Source organism: Cylas formicarius, unplaced genomic scaffold (assembly GCF_029955315.1).
Source record: "Cylas formicarius isolate icCylForm1 unplaced genomic scaffold, icCylForm1.1 PGA_scaffold_7__23_contigs__length_41026272, whole genome shotgun sequence".
NCBI classification, from domain to species: Eukaryota; Metazoa; Arthropoda; class Insecta; order Coleoptera; family Brentidae; genus Cylas; species Cylas formicarius.
This window is the reverse complement of record NW_026844352.1, coordinates 14,309,875-14,330,233: the sequence shown is the minus strand read 5'-3', so window position 1 is coordinate 14,330,233 and position 20,359 is coordinate 14,309,875. Positions and strand designations below refer to the sequence as shown.

Here is a 20,359-nt window from a genome sequence, read left to right as displayed (position 1 = left end):
ATATATATATATATATATATATATATATATATATATATATATATATATATATATATATATATATATATATATATATATATATATATATATAAGTTTTTTTATATATTTTTTAAATTCTCAATGTGCACATTCTATCTGAGATAGCTGTGAACTGTACTATTGTATGCCTTAACCTTTTACTTTACTGTTCAAGAATAGATATCCTTACATGGGTTGAAATTGGGGTTTGTCAACTCAACCATCTGGCACACTCATCAGGGTTGCACTTCGTTCACGACATACTGACCAAAGATTTAACATTTTACTTATATAAAATTCAATTGGTACAGACCTTGAAAGTTGCTTGCATTGCTCTTGCGGATAATATATTTAACACTTTCGAAACTTTCGAGAAGGCGCACTTTCATTTAGACACCTAAAGTGACAATATGTGCTGCAAGCGCCTCTTGACTTATCGGACCTTATTTTTTCCAACTATCCAACTCACGGTTAGTGATTTGGTTGGCATGGTTTCAACAGGATGGCGAAACTTAACAGACTGCAAACCTTTCAATGGAAGTCCGTCAAGACCGGGGGATATTTACTGGCCGCCCAGAAGCTCTGATTTAACTCCCAGGGAATATAGCACCACCGAACCAGCTGAGATAAAGAATCCGTAAGGAAATTCGGAATATAGCTCCATAACCAGCAAGTCATTGCGCATTTACGCTTCTGATTTGAGGAGATGCTGCGGTGCGATAATATCATTTCTAAAAAAATTTGTTCTAAACGAATAACTTTTTTATTTGTCACACTATAGTATTGAAATTGAAATGAGGCAAACCTTTTGGGACACCTTGGGGAAAACATGCAAATAGGATTAAGAAAACATACCAATAAACTTGAAAATAAAAAATTCTCACTTTATGATTATTTTATAATCTATTTCGGAAAGCGATCTAAAAGCAAAACTTCATTAGATAGACCCCTGAGGCAGACAAAAGACTTAGAGAGCAACCCAACACTTTCAGTGTTTGGAATTGCTTTCATTGCAAAAAAAAGATTATTAAACACTCGGTGTTTGACATTTTTCTTTAGTGACTTAATTAAAGACTTGATCAAATAGTAGGTAAAGGTTGATTGTTGTTTTATATTTTGCTATAAATTATTTCTCTTGCGCCCATATAAATTTTAGTCCCCAATAATAATTGCACAAATTTTACCTACCCCAAAATGCCTCATTTAATTAGAAGATCGTAGGAAGGAACCTTCCAGATCTCTTTCCTTTCGTATGTATATGTAATATGTAATATTACTGAAGTATTCCAGGGACAGCGAATTGTTGTAAACATGATAATCACCACATACACCATTTTACAGCTGCTTACTTTCTCGTGGAACTGTAACGAAATTATTGAGCAGGTAAATAATCGACTTTTGCGATTTTGCAAAATGGTGTGGCATTTTCTTTTAGAGTATTGCTCTATCCACGGCACTTTTTAACAGCAATTGGTACGAAAAGAGCAACTCTTCCAAAGTATTAATCCTCATTATGATGATGAGATGTCAAAAACCACTGTGCTTGCATATCGGTCGCTTTGGTACAATGGATTTAAATGCCGGATTGTCGGTAAGCCAATTGTCGATGGCTAAAAACTGCCAGCTAATACTCAAGCCGTCTTTCGTAGTTTCATATTCGTCTACTAAAAAATTATAATAATTTTTGAAATTCGGCTTCTTTTAAACCCAGTAACCGGAAAATTCTTAATAAAAATAAAAATTAAAAATGTAATATACTGTATACCATACTATACCCCTCACGACTCTAAAATTCCTAGTCTCTACGGTGTTCCAAAGATTCATAAACCAGGATTACCCCTTCGACCTATTGTCAGCACCAACATATTCTCTAGCAAAATATCTAGCTTTCTTATTAAAACCCCTTACGGGGATAACTGACAGTTTCGTACTTAATTCCTTGCACTTCATTGAAAAATTAAAAAACATTACATTAGAAAAACAAGATATTCTAGTTAGTTTCGACGTAGAATCCCTCTTTACTAAAGTCCATGTTCCTGACATCATACGTTTTACCATTGAGTTGGAAGCTAATAATAACCTGCCATTCTTAGATATTCTTATCAATAGAAAATCAGACCTAACATTGGGTCATTGTGTTTACAGAAAACCTACGCACACAGACCGATACCTTAATGCATGAACACATCACCATCCGGCCCAAAAATCATGGGTTATCAACTCTCTTGTTTACAGAGCCGTAAAACTATCTTAGCCCGAGTCACTGAAAACAGAATTAAAACACCTTACCTCTGCCCTTCTCTCTTCCACATTAAAGATATTAAACGTTCCATCGAAAAATACACTTCACCACAACCTTCCAATAGCAATGAGGCCGAAAGTAATATTACACTTGCCACTGTGATCCTTCCTTACATTCAAAGCATCACTGACCATATATCAAAAGTTCTAAAGAAGTGTAACATCAAAACCAGATTTAACACTTGTCCAAAAATCTCTCAACATCTGCGGTCCGTCAAAGACAAAATTCCATTTGAGACGCCCGAAGTTTACAGCATTCCATGAATATGCGGCAAAGAATACGTTGGAGATACCGGACGAAAAATATCACTACGCTCAAGGAACACGAAAGAGCCTTACGACTAAGACAGATAAATTCATCAGCTGTTGCCGAACACACTCATGAAACCGAGAATAAAATTTTATTTGTTAAAACTAAAATTCTTGCCTGTAATCAGTTCTTCTACCAACGAAAAATCCGAGAGTCTATAGAAATCTATAAACAACCTAACAATCTTAATCGCGAATCAGGTCTCTACCTGTCTCCAATTTGGGAAACAGTCATCCGAGACGGGGTTTATACCCCTCATTAGCGCCCCCCCCCCCCCACCCTTAAGCAATATATAAGCAGATACAGAGTAAAATACGAGCCAGTTTCAGTCAAGCCCTGAAGAAGCTAACAGGATGATTGGCGAAACGTGAGCAATTTCGACTAAGCAAAAACCGACACAAGAGGAATGCAGAAGTTTTGTAAAAAGAATTACAGTAGCCTGTGGAAGTTTCTTTGAAAAATTATACTAAAGATATGTTATCAGTTATCAACTTCTTGTTTAGAGAGCTATAAAAATATCTCAACCCCACTCACTGGACCCAGAATTAAAAAAAACTGTCAAATAATTTTCACATTAGAGATATTAAGCGTCCCATTACATTTGCCACTGCGGTTCTTCCTTGCATTCAAAACATTACTGACCACATATTAAAAGTTTCATAGAAACCAATTGTTGAAACCCGATATACCACTTTTCCATCCATCAAAGATAAAATTCTGTTTGACACACCAGGATACATTGGAGAAACAGGACGAAAAATATCAACTACACTAAAAGAACACGAAAGATCCTTAAGACTACCACAAATAAATCCATCAGCAGTTGCCGAAGTGTACATCAAATTTTATGAGATAAAACTAAAATTTTTGCATTCTTCTTGAATTCTTACACCAAAGCAAAATCCGAGAATCCATAGAAGTCTCTTAACAACAAAACAATCTTATCTACAACTCAGGTGCCTATCATTCACCTTTATGCTCTCCTTTAGCTCCACCTCCTTCATAAAGCATATAAGCAGGTACAGAGAAGAATGCAAACCACTTTGAAAAAGCCAACGTCAACAATTTCTGTTGATCAAAAACCGACTCTGGAGGGATCCAAAAAAGTATTATAGTATTCTCTGGAAGTTTATTTTTTACGGAACCCCCTTTAATTGAATTGAATTCAACTATTCATTTTCAGCATATTTTGTATAACATTGTGTAACAGCTAAACTTAAATATTTAGTTAGCAGCACGATTTTGCCAAAAAATATATAAATTAAAAAATGTCGTGGGCAGAAACATTTCTGATACTAAGATTAAGTGAATACAGTTGCTCAACGTTGCAGGGTGTGTTACAAATTGGGGAGAAATCTAGAATTTTCAAAGCATAGTTTATCAATTTTTTAAATAAAATTCCTATGCTTTCTTTTATTACATGTTGTTGATGTTGAATAAAATAAAATGCAATTTAAATCGTTAATGCAAACTATCATTTTATGGAAACTTGAAATAACTAAAATTGAAAAAATATCAAGTAAAGATATAAATTCGATTTTTCTCGGCAATTATCCCCAAATTAAACAAATATCACTCTTTATAGTCATGTCACTATTATAGTCACAATATTAAATAATTAATGGTTAAAGTACTACTGTTCTTTAAGGGCCGAAATAACTGAACATTCAACTTCTTTCTATAATTACAACTTATTATTTATTAATTGAACTGAGATGGCTATTACTTGATGAAAATCCATTTATCAAAATAAATAAGAACTAAAAGTTCAGATTTTCACGAAATTATATATTATCACATGACAATTGTTTCGACAACAAATATCAAATGTTATTATTTATTATTAAAATCTATTTAGAAGAGTATATCCTCATGCAAAGTTCCATTCAAATGCGAGGAAGCATTTTATGATATAAAAAAACAAACATTCCATCTAAACAAATTGAGATACGATGTTTTCAAATTATTTTATTCTCGCTACAATATTTGAGACATACTGCTGACTAACTGCATTATTTTAAGTAGTTTCAGAAATATTTGTCCAAAAATCACGGAGCACAATATTTTTCAAGAGACCTTCTAATTTATATACTTTTTGCAAAATGTCAAATATTTAAAACAGTTGTATGTTATATAAAATGTTTTTAGAATTAAAATATGCTGAAATATATAGGGAGTTCCATAAGAACAAATATAACTTTACCTTCATATGCATTTAAGAGACATCGTACATGCAAATTTGAGTCACTCCGCATATTCTCCCCTTATCTACAAATTATATTTAATATTTTTTTTTAGAATATATTAATAGATATCAACCAATCTTTTTATTTTATTTTTTAGAGACTTAAATTGGGATACTCCTATACATCCGTGATGTCTAAATAAAGTTAATATAAAGAACATAGGTAAAAAATTCTAAAAATATGTACCAAGTTAAAAATAAGATTATCCTGTGCTTAAATATTTAGGTAATATAAGACAGTGGTCGTTTCTTTCCTAGTTATTTGATCTAAAACGTTCCAAAAATAATTTCTGATGCTTTGCGTTCAATGTGACATTTAAAAATTTATGTTCAAAGTCAATTTTTACACTCACCGCAATGCATTCAAACCAAACAGATCTATACAAAAATAAGCAAAAAAGTCTAAACACCCCCAATTATTTCGGATAAATGTTCCTTTAAACTCTTAAAACCCCTTTCAAGTAGAAGGTGCTCCCCTAAAATTAAGGGTTGCCGCAATGTGTATATAGTTTTCCATGCCTTTTCATTAAAGCCGTTCTGTAATGATATATTCCGAACACTCAGAGGCGTTCTTAATTTTTTTGGAATAGGATTAAATATTTAAAAAAAATGTAATAGTTGATACAGGTAATAATATTTATTTACATCCCTTATTAAATAATATATTATATAATAATAATAATAATAATTTATATAATTAATTTTTGTTACACATATTTTTTACGATTCATTTCATTTTTTATTTAAATTTCAATACTTACAAAATAGAAACTAGGAAAATACTTATACACTTTTGTATTTGTCTAAATAAAAAAAAAAATGAACACTCATAAATGTGTAAGTTACTAATATTCATATGGTTCACACACAATTTGTTCTTAAAAGCATGAGCCGAAAAAAAAACAATTTTTATAACTCAAGTAACTATAGCAAAAAAAAAGTTTCTGTCAGCGCTTATAAACCTGGAACGTTTAGTTTAATTTAAACAATTTCTAAAAAACGTTCCGAAAATTTGTAATAGCAGTTACGGAGTATATTGAATTTTCACTATTGACAGTGAATTAAGGAGAAGCGGTTTTAAGTAATACTTTCATAGTGGGGCGGAGTCGTTATTTAAGTTTTGTGTGCAAATAGACTATTAAAGGCGTGCCCTCAATCGTGTATCAACGTAAGCTGTAATAATTGCTATATATAATTAATACTAATTACTTTCGAGATAGATTAAATTATTTCAAAAAACATTCCAAGTGCATAATGAACGTTACAATGTGTCCAGCCACCGCCACTGTATAAAGTCCGTATTGAATATTAAAATGACGCGCGACTATCGGCACTTATGTGCTATAGCTGCACTATGAAAACATACTTCAGGCTCATGAGGCTACTGATGATGTTCGTGGCGAATAAATAATTCTCGGTCATCAAAACTACCGAAAAAATTTTACCAATTGTATTCTGCGATATTTCATTTAATCTATTCTTCGGTGATGATCTCGCTGGCAGCCGACTTACCCATGCTGTTTCAAACAGACAGCCTGGCAGGTGATAAAAGGTTCTGGGTTTGCCTTATTATTGACGCGTGTCGTTGCAGCTATGGACAATGTCGGCAAGTTTATAATCGGGGGCGTGACAATTTGGAAAATGATTATGTGTCAGTCGAATGATGTGGTGAATTTGATTCGGGTCGCGTTGCGTCAAGATGCTGAAATTTCGAGCCAAACTGAGCCCGGAGTAATAAAAATTTACAAATGGCACGTAAGCCTCGACAACAAGTTTGTTTTTTTGCTTGTGATCTCGGCTACTCTGATGGGGACCACGAGCACAGTCTTGGGTGAGATATTACTGAAGATCGCCTTAGATAAGTTTGCTTCTCATACCCACTTTTCCGGTTGGTGTCGAAAACCATTGCATCCCAAATTGCTTATAATCCCACTTATGTTGTTTATCGAGATACAATGCATTTACATTGTATATATATATATATATATATATATATATATATATATATATATATATATATATATATATATATATATATATATAGCATTGAAGATGCCAAGTGAGATTTTGGCGAAACGTCTGCAGGATTCCAGTCGGAGTTCAACGAGCGAACGGATGATATCCCGGAATATAGTGTCATCACATTTTTCCAAAAATATTTGCGGAACATATTGATGCGGTCTATATTCCACCCGACGTGGATATCTTGTCTGACGAAACTAAATCTACAACAGTTTGGGGAACCAACTGATATAGTTGGAACCTTCGAGTTACATACACCAAATGATATAACTATCCTTCAACAGTCCTGTAATTCATCAACAACTGCACCTGAATGGGACTCATCAGATGAATGGAATTCAAAAGACGTATGCTTTCTGCAAATGACAGGCTTACTTCTACTGTCAAATGGAAGAAAGGTCAGATTGAGTACACTCACACACACATATATGTGAGCTTAGATCATGTGAGGAACTAAAAAAATAAGCTTTCTGGAAAAACTCTGCTTGAAATATTTTTTGATGACGAAGTGATTGATTTGATTTTAAATTTTACATTGCTTTGCGACTTTTAAAAACTGATAAAACAATTACTCAAAGAAATCTTGCACCTGCCATAGATGAAGTGCGTTATGATAATGAAGGTCACCTCATGATTGTTCATGCTAATAAAGCCCGAAGGAGATGTAGAATCTGCCACAGCCACACAATTTACGTTTTTAATAAGTGTAATGTGCATTTAAATACTTCATGCTCTGTAAAATATCACCAAAAATTTAACCGGGTGTTTCCACTCACGCACCATAAAATATTATGCGTTTTTTTGTATCAAATCAGGTTCTATTTGGAAAACGATCTACTTTTAGTTGTTTTATGGCGAATTTGAACTTCATTTTGTATATTTATCTATAAATTATATCTTATGTGCCCCAAAACATTATTTAATGTTTTTCCCAGTGGTTCGTTTATGTAGCAGTATTTTTTGTATGGTTCGAGTTTTTATCTTTTTTTTGACACACGTATTCTTAAGTGCAACAAAATAAATAATTTCAGAGCAAAAATTCTTTTTTAATTGTTTTCATGGTTGGGATAATATGAGTTAAAGAGGTGGAGTTTAAATTTACATAGCTATGAGTTTTCTTACTCTGATTGGGTTTATTGCATTAAAAATGTCTTATTTTATTGCCGAAGGATACGACATGTTGGTTGTGTTTATCCAGTGTCATTAAAACTCATGCGTGGCTGAGCGAGTATAGACAGCAAATTATCCCAATAGTAGACATTTTAGTAGAATGATATTTAGTTTTTTAAGTAAATGTTTGCGCGAAACACGACCAGTTCATTCTCATACTGTGCCTAGAAGAAATCGACATGTTAGGAACGAAGAAAACGTCATCGATGTTATTGCCTTTGTCTATATTAATCCCCATTTAAGCTTAAGATGAAAAACTTTGGACTTGGATATTCGTAAAATATCGCCACACCGAATTTTAATTCTTCTCATACATAATTCTTATCATACTGAATTACATCAGGAACTTTTAGAAAGTGATTTAGATAGGATATTAGACGTCTATAATTGGCCAATATAATGGAGATACTTTTTCGCGCAATGGTGAAATCAATTTGCATAATATGAATTCGAATCGAATCGAATTAGAAGATTATTCTTCTTTGAACTTTTTAAGAAACCGCTTGCCGATTTTATTAGAGAACGTGAGGAGATATGTGGCTGCAACACGATGGATATCTAGCACCCTTTTCTCATGAAGTTTTTAGACCAGACTTGTCCAAATCGTTGCGTTGGATATGAAGGGGCAGTTTGTTTCCGTGACCTGCCAGATTTCCAGGTCTTACTACCCTGAACTTTTACCGCTAGAGTAGAATAAGATATATTGCCTGACAAACTCGACCTACTACCTGTAAAAATATGGTTGTAGTAGCAGTGTGCTGTAATCAACCTTACAAGTGCGCTCGTATTAAATACACAATTCAGCACGTTCGATAACCTAGGAAAAGTCCCTTTTAACGACTCCAGGTTTATTAAAATCCATCAAGCCATTTTGGAGTTATCGACATTTATTTCCGGAGCACTCCCCACCACTTCTCTTTTAGAGATAGAGTAAAAAGCAAAGATTTGAATTTGTATCAGCTTTAAAACAGTGTTTATTCTAAGTGTTATTAATATAATTACGCAATTAGGCCTTTTGGTGGATATATCAGAACCTTAAAAATAAATTAAAGCATGATTTTCTCTTGGCCGATTTACTTTCGTTTCTCCATTACTGTGCCCTTACTGTACCCGATATATATTCTAAAAATCTTCGAATGGCACACTTTTTGGTTTTGCATGGAATATTCGTAACGAATATTCTATATTTTTTTACTATGATATTGAATTGATGTGATGATGTGAATATTGAATGGATACCTATTCGGATAAAAATGAAAATAGGTATGTTCAGAGAATATTACGCAAATACTCTTTCGAATATGAGACGAATATTCATAAAGAATCTGTAATTTTGGTAAAATATTGGTTAATTAAATTAAATATATGAATAATTAAATACCATGTTTAAAAAAATTCATTTTGTTTGGATTATTTTTAACCATTTTTTACTCTGAACTTTTCAACAAAATCTACATGACTAAAAAAATTGTGCAAAACACAACACATTGCTAATATTTCAAACAAATTTCCAGAGGCTATTGTAATATTTTATAAATCTACTGTATTCCTCATGCGTCGATTATTTCATTCATAATTTAACCTAGTTAGGGTGGAAATGCTGGACAGTTCCAGTTGTACAAAGCTGCGCTAAAATTTAAAAAAGTCGCCGAACGGAAGCAAATAAAACAACTTACGTGTGTGTTTCAATGCTCTTGGGAACAAGTACAATGCCGCAAAATAATAGAATGTGCTTTCAACAGCAGAGGAATAGACATTATTCTAGTTTTCCCTCTCCGCAACCCGCAACCCGCAACCTCGGCATGTAACGAAGCGGCCAACATCTGATGCAATTATCGTAACGAAAGGGGAAACATCTCATGCAGACGTTTTAAAGGCTGTTAAACTAAAGATAAAACAAAGGGTAATGCAGCCGATGTTGCAGACGCTCTGAAAGACATAAGAGGAAGTGAGTGCATCAGAAAGACCAGAAGACTGGCACTCAAGACAGTCCTGCATGTAAAAGACCTAGACGCTATAACTTCAAAAGAAGAAGTAGAATGTGCTTATAGAGACTATGGTAGAGAGGCGAGTATCACTGGAGAGATTAGAGTTAGCTTAATGAGACCTGCTTTTGTACCAACATAATAATAAGTAAACCAAATAAATCCGTTGCTAAAAAAAACAGGCTGATGAAAATGTGGATGCAGCAATAGTTTAAGTAAGTTCATTATTAAGTGTACAAAGTAGTGGAGGAGGAAACGGGTTTGTATGGATACAATATCAAATTACTATTATCTACAGCTACTACATATCGTCAAACGTACAGTTCTTGTTCTATCTCGAGGAAAGTATATGCTCCCAAAAGGAAAAGTGTGTTATCTGCGGAGATTTCAATGCTAAATCAGCAATGTGGTGCTCGTGAGTCACCAACTCCAGAGGACAGATACTATCAGAATGGGCTTCTAAATTGAACTTATTGCCACTCAATAATGGAAACACATCTATATTGACAAGGAACACAAGATAAAATTAGCAAAGAACCAAGCTTGGAAGAAGGTACTGGAGGAGGTCGAAAATGACATGTGGGGAAATGGCTACGAGATAGGTTCTAAGGACTCAGAGGACTTGCCAATTCATCAGACGAGATAAGTCTAATTGTGGCTGGTAAACTTTCCACCCAACACGAAAAGATAAACTGGAATCATATTTCAATACCTCAAGGAGATATACCACTCCTTAACGAACCAGAATTGAATAAAATCATTAAAGAAAGCACCGGCGCCGGATCTAAACCGGAGATAAAAAATGTATAGCAACAAAGCTCCGATTAGTCTCAATCGAGAAACCGAGGAGAAAACAGGAACAAACTGAGGCTACGTATAGACCGTTGTCTACTTGATGGGATGGGCGAGCTGCTAGAACATCTGATAAAAATTAGATTGGTGCGGAGATTAGAACGGAGGATTAGCTCCAAGGCAGTTCGGTTTTGTGAAGGGAAGATCTACAACAGATGTCATAAAAAGAGTTGTAACGGAAGTACAAAAGGCTAAGAATGTTGCACCCAATAATAGGAAATTATGTCTTTTCATCACGCTGGATGTTAAGAATGAAAAGTTTCACCGTATTTAGTGCGCACGATCGCTAGCTATTTATCGGACCGAAAGCTGTTTGTAGGTGGCAACAATGAAGTAATAGAGGTTACCTGTAGTGTTCTCCAAAGCTCTGTATTTGAACCGCTGCTATGTAACATATATGATGCAATTTTAAGACTAGATATGCTGGGTGTTGTTGTAACTGGAAAGACCGAGACAACTTTAGTGACTTTGGCGAGTATAGCCATTGGTAGAATGTTTAACATTATGAAACAACGAAAACTGGAACTGTCACCGGGGAAGACAGAAACCGTATTACTAAGATCGGTAAAAAAAGTCATCCTTAATATCGTGGACCAAGAAATCGTTACTAAACAGGAAATTAGGTATCCGGGGGTCTTTATGGATGAGGAGGCTTCTATGAGGCGGCACGTAGTAAACACATGCAAGAATGCTGAAGCATCGGCAATGGCATTTGGCCGCTTGATGCCAGTGGGCCATCAACAACGAAGCTGAGTGCTGTCACTCATTCAGTTATGTTGTATGCAGTTCCTGCATGAAACGAGTTTTTAAAAATAAATAAATACAGATCCATGTTCATAAAAATTCAAAGAGAACTTGTTCTGAGGATATGCTTATAGAACAACTTCCACTGAAGCTCTCTTGGTCTTAGAAAACTGATATGCCTCTTGACTTGCAGGCATGTGAGAGAAGCCAGATATGCGGCAAGGAGAAAACTAAAAAATAATATACAGGTACTAATTTTCTTCAGTTCTTTATCTCTGTTCCTCTCGTTTGTGAGCCTGAAGGACCGAGCAATTAATGTATTTGCCACTGCCTGTATCTGTGATGGGTGGTGATGAGATTTAGCGTTCAGGTATCTATTAGTACCTGTCTTCGACAAAACGGATACCAAAGGCGCACCATCAGCAAGGCAATCAGTAAACAACAACAGCCGCAGCAGAGAGTGCAGGACGAGACCCAACGAAGATCGATCGCTGTCCTGCCATACATCAAGGGGGTTACTGACAAAATCGGCCGAATATTACGGAAACACGACATATCAACGGCATACAAACCTGACCATACAATACTAAGAAACCCAAAACAAAAAATTACTCTGGAAAACCAAGGAGTATACAGTGTAGCATGCGGATCGTGCAACCTTGCGTATGTGGGACAGACCAACAGAAGGATTTCAGCCAGGCTCGAGGAACATCGTTTAGCCATAAGAAACAAACAAACAACATCTGCTTTGTTTCAGCACCAACATCAGACAGGCCATAAAATTGATTTCGGCACTTGCAAACAAACAAACAAATATATATATATATATATATATATATATATATATATATATATATATATATATATATATATATATATATATATATATATATATATATATATATATATATATATATATATATATATATATATATTTGTTTGTTTGTTTGCAAGTGCCGAAATCAATTTTATGGCCTGTCTGGTGTTGGTGCTGAAACAAAGCAGATGTTGTTTGTTTGTTTCTTATGGCTAAACGATGTTCCTCGAGCCTGGCTGAAATCCTTCTGTTGGTCTGTCCCACATACGCAAGGTTGCACGATCCGCATGCTACACTGTATACTCCTTGGTTTTCCAGAGTAATTTTTTGTTTTGGGCTTCTTAGTATTGCTCCGATGGTATGGTCAGGTTTGTATGCCATTGATATGTCGTGTTTCCGTAATATTCGGCCGATTTTGTCAGTAACCCCCTTGATGTATGGCAGGACAGCGATCGATCTTCGTTGGGTCTCGTCCTGCACTCTCTGCTGCGGCTGTTGTTGTTTACTGATTGCCTTGCTGATGGTGCGCCTTTGGTATCCGTTTTGTCGAAGACAGGTACTAATAGATACCTGAACGCTAAATCTCATCACCACCCATCACAGATAAAGGCAGTGGCAAATACATTAATTGCTCGGTCCTTCAGGCTCACAAACGAGAGGAACAGAGATAAAGAACTGAAGAAAATTAGTACCTGTATATTATTTTTTAGTTTTCTCCTTGCCGCATATCTGGCTTCTCTCACATGCCTGCAAGTCAAGAGGCATATCAGTTTTCTAAGACCAAGAGAGCTTCAGTGGAAGTTGTTCTATAAGCATATCCTCAGAACAAGTTCTCTTTGAATTTTTATGAACATGGATCTGTATTTATTTATTTTTAAAAACTCGTTTCATGCAGGAACTGCATACAACATAACTGAATGAGTTACAGCACTCAGCTTCGTTGTCGATGGCCCACTGGCATCAAGCGGCCAAATGCCATTGCCGATGCTTCAGCATTCTTGCATGTGTTTACTACGTGCCGCCTCATAGAAGCCTCCTCATCCATAAAGACCCCCGGAATCCTAATTTCCTGTTTAGTAACGATTTCTTGGTCCACGATATTAAGGATGACTTTTTTACCGATCTTAGTAATACGGTTTCTGTCTTCCCCGGTGACAGTTCCAGTTTTCGCTGTTTCATAATGTTAAACATTCTACCAATGGCTATACTCGCCAAAGTCACTAAAGTTGTCTCGGTCTTTCCAGTTACAACAACACCCAGCATATCTAGTCTTAAAATTGCATCATATATGTTACATAGCAGCGGTCCAAATACAGAGCTTTGGAGAACACTACAGGTAACCTCTATTACTTCATTGTTGCCACCTACAAGCAGCTTTCGGTCCGATAAATAGCTTCCTCTTATGTCTTTCAGAGCGTCTGCAATATCGGCTGCATTACCCTTTGTTTTACCTTTAGTTTAACAGCCTTTAAAACGTCTGCATGAGATGTTTCCCCTTTCGTTACGATAATTGCATCAGATGTTGGCCGCTTCGTTACATGCCGAGGTTGCGGGTTGCGGGTTGCGGAGTGGGAAAACTAGAATAATGTCTATTCCTCTGCTGTTGAAAGCACATTCTATTATTTTGCGGCATTGTACTTGTTCCCAAGAGCATTGAAACACACACGTAAGTTGTTTTATTTGCTTCCGTTCGGCGACTTTTTTAAATTTTAGCGCAGCTTTGTACAACTGGAACTGTCCAGCATTTCCACCCTAACTAGTTTAAACTATGAATGAAATAATCGACGCATGAGGAATACAGTAGATTTATAAAATATTACAATAGCCTCTGGAAATTTATTTTAAATATTAGCAATTTGTTGTGTTTTGCACAATTTTTTTAGTCATGTAGATTTTGTTGAAAAGTTCAGAGTAAAAATGGTTAAAAATAATCCAAACAAAATGAATTTTTTTAAACATGTTATTTAATTATTCATATATTTAATTTAATTAACCAAAATTTTACCAAAATTACAGATTCTTTATGAATATTCGTCTCATATTCGAAAGAGTATTTGCGTAATATTCTCTGAACATACCTATTTTCATTTTTATCCGAATAGGTATCCATTCAATATTCACATCATCACATCAATTCAATATCATAGTAAAAAAATATAGAATATTCGTTACGAATATTCCATGCAAAACCAAAAAGTGTGCCATTCGAAGATTTTTAGAATATATACCGGGTACAGTAAGGGCACAGTAATGGAGAAACGAAAGTAAATCGGCCAAGAGAAAATCATGCTTTAATTTATTTTTAAGGTTCTGAGATATCCACCAAAAGGCCTAATTGCGTAATTATATTAATAACACTTAGAATAAACACTGTTTTAAAGCTGATACAAATTCAAATCTTTGCTTTTTACTCTATCTCTAAAAGGGAAGTGGTGGGGAGTGCTCCGGAAATAAATGTCGATAACTCCAAAATGGCTTAATGGATTTTAATAAACCTGGAGTCGTTAAAAGGGACTTTTCCTAGGTTATCGAACGTGCTGAATTGTGTATTTAATACGAGCGCACTTGTAAGTTTGATTACAGCACACTGCTACTACAACCATATTTTTACGGGTAGTAGGTCGAGTTTGTCAGGCAATATATCTTATTCTACTCTAGCGGTAAAAGTTCAGGGTAGTAAGACCTGGAAATCTGGCAGGTCACGGAAACAAACTGTCCCTTCATATCCAACGCAACGATTTGGACAAGTCTGGTCTAAAAACTTCGTGAGAAAAGGGTGCTAGATATCCATCGTGTTGCAGCCACATCTCCTCACGTTCTCTAATAAAATCGGCAAGCGGTTTCTTAAAAAGTTCAAAGAAGAATAATCTTCCAATTCGATTCGATTCGAATTCATATTATGCAAATTGATTTCACCATTGCGCTAAAAAGTATCTCCATTATATTCGCCAATTATAGACGTCTAATATCCTATCTAAATCACTTTCTAAAAGTTCCTGATGTAATTCAGTATGATAAGAATTATGTATGAGAAGAATTAAAATTCGGTGTGGCGATGTTTTACGAATATCCAAGTCCAAAGTTTTTCATCTTAAGCTTAAATGGGGATTAATATAGACAAAGGCAATAAATGGATGACGTTTTCTTCGTTCCTAACATGTGGATTTCTTCTAGGCACAGTATGAGAATGAACTGGTCGTGTTTCGCGCAAACATTTACTTAAAAAACTAAATATCATTCTACTAAAATGTCTACTATTGGGATAATTTGCTGTCTATACTCGCTCAGCCATGCATGAGTTTTAATGACACTGGATAAACACAACCAACATGTCGTATCCGGCAGTCAAATAAGACATTTTTAATGCAATAAACCCAATCAGAGTAAGAAAACTCATAGCTATGTAAATTTAAACTCCACCTCTTTAACTCATATTATCCCAACCATGAAAACAATTAAAAAAGACTTTTTTGCTCTGAAATTATTTATTTTGTTGCACTTAAGAAAACGTGTGTCAAAAAAAAGATAAAAACTAGAACCATACAAAAAATACTGCTACATAAACGAACCACTGGGAAAAACATTAAATAATGTTTTGGGGCACATAAGATATAATTTATAGATAAATATACAAAATGAAGTTCAAATTCGCCATAAAACAACTAAAAGTAGATCGTTTTCCAAATAGAACCTGATTTGATACAAAAAAACGCATAATATTTTATGGTGCGTGAGTGGAAACACCCGGTTAAATTTTTGGTGATATTTTACAGAGCATGAAGTATTTAAATGCACATTACGCTTATTACAAACGTAAATTGTGTGGCTGTGGCAGATTCTACATCTCCTTCGGGCTTTATTAGCATGAACAATCATGAGGTGACCTTCATTATCATAACGCACTTCATCTATGGCAGGTGCAAGATTTCTTTGAGTAATTGTTTTATTAGTTTTTAAAAGTCGCAAAGCAATGTAAAATTTAAAATCAAATCAATCACTTCGTCATCAAAAAACATAAAAAATATTTCAAGCAGAGTTTTTCCAGAAAGCTTATAAGGTTTCATCATCTGATGAGTCCCATTCAGGTGCAGTTGTTGATGAATTACAGGACTGTTGAAGGATAGTTATATCATTTGGTGTATGTAACTCGAAAGTTCCAACTATATCAGTTGGTTCCCCAAACTGTTGTAGATTTAGTTTCGTCAGACAAGGTATCCACGTCGGGTGGAATATAGACCGCATCAATATGTTCCGCAAATATTTTTTCACGTTATTTTTAGCATATATTTGCAAGGAATGGAATGCTACAATACATAAGAATACGTAAATCCAAATAATACTAACGACTTTCATTGTCATTGTCCTCATCCATGACGATCTCCTCCATAGCCGCCTCTAATTCCTTTTGAGTCAAATACCTCGGAAATGGCACGAACTGTAACGTTCACTGCACAAGGCACAAATTAATACTAAAGAACCGCTAATTGTTGGATGTTTATTCTACTGACTGTCTAGACTTGCAATAACAAAGTCTTGTTTAACAGATAAAACCAGTGGTACATTCATGCACCAGTAAATATTTTCCAAAAATAAAGCATAATCAATATAGTATTTCCAATGTATGTTTTCTGCGATGTAATCTACATGCCATAGACTTAAACAAAAATGGCAATACAAATCCAAAATATTTTTTTTTACTATTTTGGACTTACTTGTAAATGTGATACAGATTTATGTACGGCTTTTGTTAACTTTTGAAGTCATATATAAGATCTTTCCTTTACACATAAATTAGCGATTTCTACGGTATTATGTCCTTTAGTAGTGATAATAATAAAATTTTCTGGATGAGACAATCCTATATTAGGGCTACATTTTGAAAACGGTATGTCTAAAAAAGTTGACAACAACACCTGAATTCTACAGCACTTATTAGTTTTTTTAATTTCTTATAGGGCGTCCGAAATATAATATCACCCTAAAAATACTCAAATTTCTATTTCATTCTGTATCTCACAAAGTGCTATGTTGCTGGTTTGGAACACTGTGTACTTCGATCTAGGCGTTTTTTCTTTGGAAAAGTGGGCATTCGCACTTGAATCGGACTATTTTAGGAGACATCAATTGTTTGTTTTGGACCAAGTCTACTGACAACGGCACCACCGAAAAACCGATGCCCTTGCATTACTGGTACCCGTTCGACAGGAATAAGCATTACGTCATGGTAATTGTGGATCAAAATATTCGCCCGACGTTAGTGACGTTCTGCATTGGCGTAGTCAGCGCGTTCGTCAACTGCGTCACGATTTTCTTGAGGGCTCAGCTGAGGCTGCTCCAGTACCGTTTTAAAAATTTCGATAGAAGTTTGGACGGGGGTACCGTAACCGCTGAACACAGTTTGAGGTTCCTTTGCGCGAAACATCAAGAATTGATAAGGTATAGTGTGTCTCAAAGTATACCGTCTTGGCTTTCGTCGAACCCTCCCCCGAAAACTAATTACGACCCTCATATCTATTGTCACTGGGTAAACCAAACTAACCAAATCAAAAATAACTCATTCGTAGCTAATGGACAAGACAAGTCAGGAAGATGTCGACCACGTGTCGGCTGATATCAGTGGCAGTTTAGAATAACCTATTTCACATTATCACATTTAGTTGGATGTACAACAAATGTTCTTTGAGAAAGTTGATTTCACGAAACTATTGGCCGATTAAAGGAAAGGTTGTATTGTGCGCCAGCCTTATAGTTCTTTTTATCGCATTGTTCTATTCATGTTTTTTTAAAAACAACTGTCTTATTTTTCTGTTAAGGTTAAGTTTCACAAAATCCGTGGAAGAATTTTTAATTCATCCTGTATCATTTAAACAAATTTAGCTAACAGTGTCATCCTGCAGAATCAGTTTTTCGCTAGCGCCCCGTTTAATAAACGGAAAACATAAATACGATGGTCGTTGCTTTATTTTATTAAATTCGTTTCGATATTCTTACTAACGGATCTTATTGTCCAAATTCTACGTCATCTATGGGACGCAACCGTAAATCAGCTCCTACAGCTTCTTCTATATTAGAATCAGTGAAAAACATCTGTTACCCCTCAGGACTCTAAAATTCCTTGTTCCTACGGACTCAGCTCCATAAACCAGAATCACCCCTTTGACCTATTGTTAGCACCACTGGTTCTCCAACCGATTCTCTATTAAAATATCTAGTGTCTGTAATAAACAATATTTACAAGGAAAACTGATAGTTTCGTACTTCTTTCACTTCATTGAAGAATTAAAAACCATTATATTCGATCCAAACGGTATTCTGGTTACTTTAGTAAAAGTATGTTCCTACAATACCAATTTATCAATTGTTTTATTGCCGTCGGCAGATTATTTTCATAATTGCCATGAAAATCCAAGACAATATACATTGAAACAAAATAATAAAGTTTCAAATTATTCATACATTTGGATTATTTCCTTTAGATACATAAGGCAGTTCAACGAGTCCCTAAAAAATATAATTTTCCTGGAATATATGATTTCGTCGGTTTTGTTCGCCGTCCTGATTATCCAAATAACCACGGTAAATAAAAAACAAATAGATTAAACTTGGAATTATTTGAGCAAACATTCCGTAGGGAAATCAGCTTATCACGAACTCCATAATCATATCGTTCACCACTCTACAGCTGCTTACATTCGCGTGGACTTCCAACGAGATCATCCTTCAGGTAATTTTCTATCCTAGAGAAAGTGGAAAATATATTTTGGTTTGTTTCAGAGTTTAGAATTAGGTAGGGCGTTGTTTGAGAGTAACTGGTGCGATCAGAGCCGACAAACCAAAATGATGGTGTGCATAATGATGATGAGATGTCAAAAACCACTGTGCTTGCGGGTTGGTAGTCTCGGAGTTATAGATTTAAATGCTGGTGTCTCGGTAAATAATAAAATATGTTATGTCTGCCGTTCAAACTCGCTGAAATGCTAATGTGAATCGAAAAAACGCGTTACTGGTATAATTGAATATTTTTTATAATTACATAGAAATCTGAAAATAATTAAATTAAAACACAACGTAAGAAAAGAAACTGGGAAAGACCTTTTAAGAGCGCTTTGTGGAGAATGCAGGGTCTCTGACGCCGCTATATCAAATTAAGTAAATAAATTATATAATATGAATATATCATATGAACATGGGTGTCAAACTTTTAAAAAATCTTATTTGTTTGATATCACTACTCATAAAACTGCCACATCCTATAGATTAAATATATTAATAAAAAACCAATTCGAATTTGTTAACAATTCGGGACATGCAATAAATTGTTTTTTTTTCTCCAAAACAAAGCAAGACAAGAAAAAAAAACATAACACAAAAAGTTAAATTTTTAGTTGGTTAATTTAAAAAAAAAATAAAATTAATAAAATTTAAAAATCATGGGTGTATTTTTTTTATCAAGAATATTCGATCGGGTGGCCCTCGGGATGTTACTGTACACCGTGTGCTTAATAAAACGACCCACTATAGGATTTGGAAACCCATAGGAGATAAGAAAAAAAGTTTCTTGAACTCTCCTGAAGATTTAAATTTTAAAATAAAGGTATCTTTCTTAAGCAATTCTTATCCATAGTAAGCAATTCCTATTTTATAATTTAGGCAGAAATTGTGGTTATATGTTTTTTTCTTAAATATTTTGATTGCCTCATATAAAATTGTCTGACGCTACTGATCCAGGTATTGCAACGAAAACTTAACCACATGCTATGGAGATGATGCACTACTCAATCAGTGTGACAAATGTGCCTCAGCTTATATGTCCCAAATAGGTGGTGCCGTTTTGGCGAATTGAATTAACAAAATATCAAGATTTTAAAATGTAACTCACTATATTTTTATTCAGA

General features: G+C 34.7%; 1 protein-coding gene and 1 long non-coding RNA gene across 2 annotated transcripts in view; one reads left to right on the top strand and one right to left on the bottom strand.

Annotated features, from left to right (window-relative positions):
- The window catches only part of LOC132705590 (uncharacterized), an 87,105-nt gene that overhangs the window by 44,837 nt on the left and 21,909 nt on the right, over positions 1-20,359 (bottom strand). The gene's annotated exons all lie outside the window — the stretch shown is intronic.
- Positions 5,712-19,188, top strand: LOC132705589 (uncharacterized). The gene is made up of 2 exons (XM_060676268.1): positions 5,712-6,705; positions 17,579-19,188. The coding sequence occupies exons 1-2, from the start codon at positions 6,468-6,470 to the stop codon at positions 18,073-18,075; spliced, it is 735 nt and encodes a 244-aa protein (XP_060532251.1). The 5' UTR covers positions 5,712-6,467; the 3' UTR covers positions 18,076-19,188.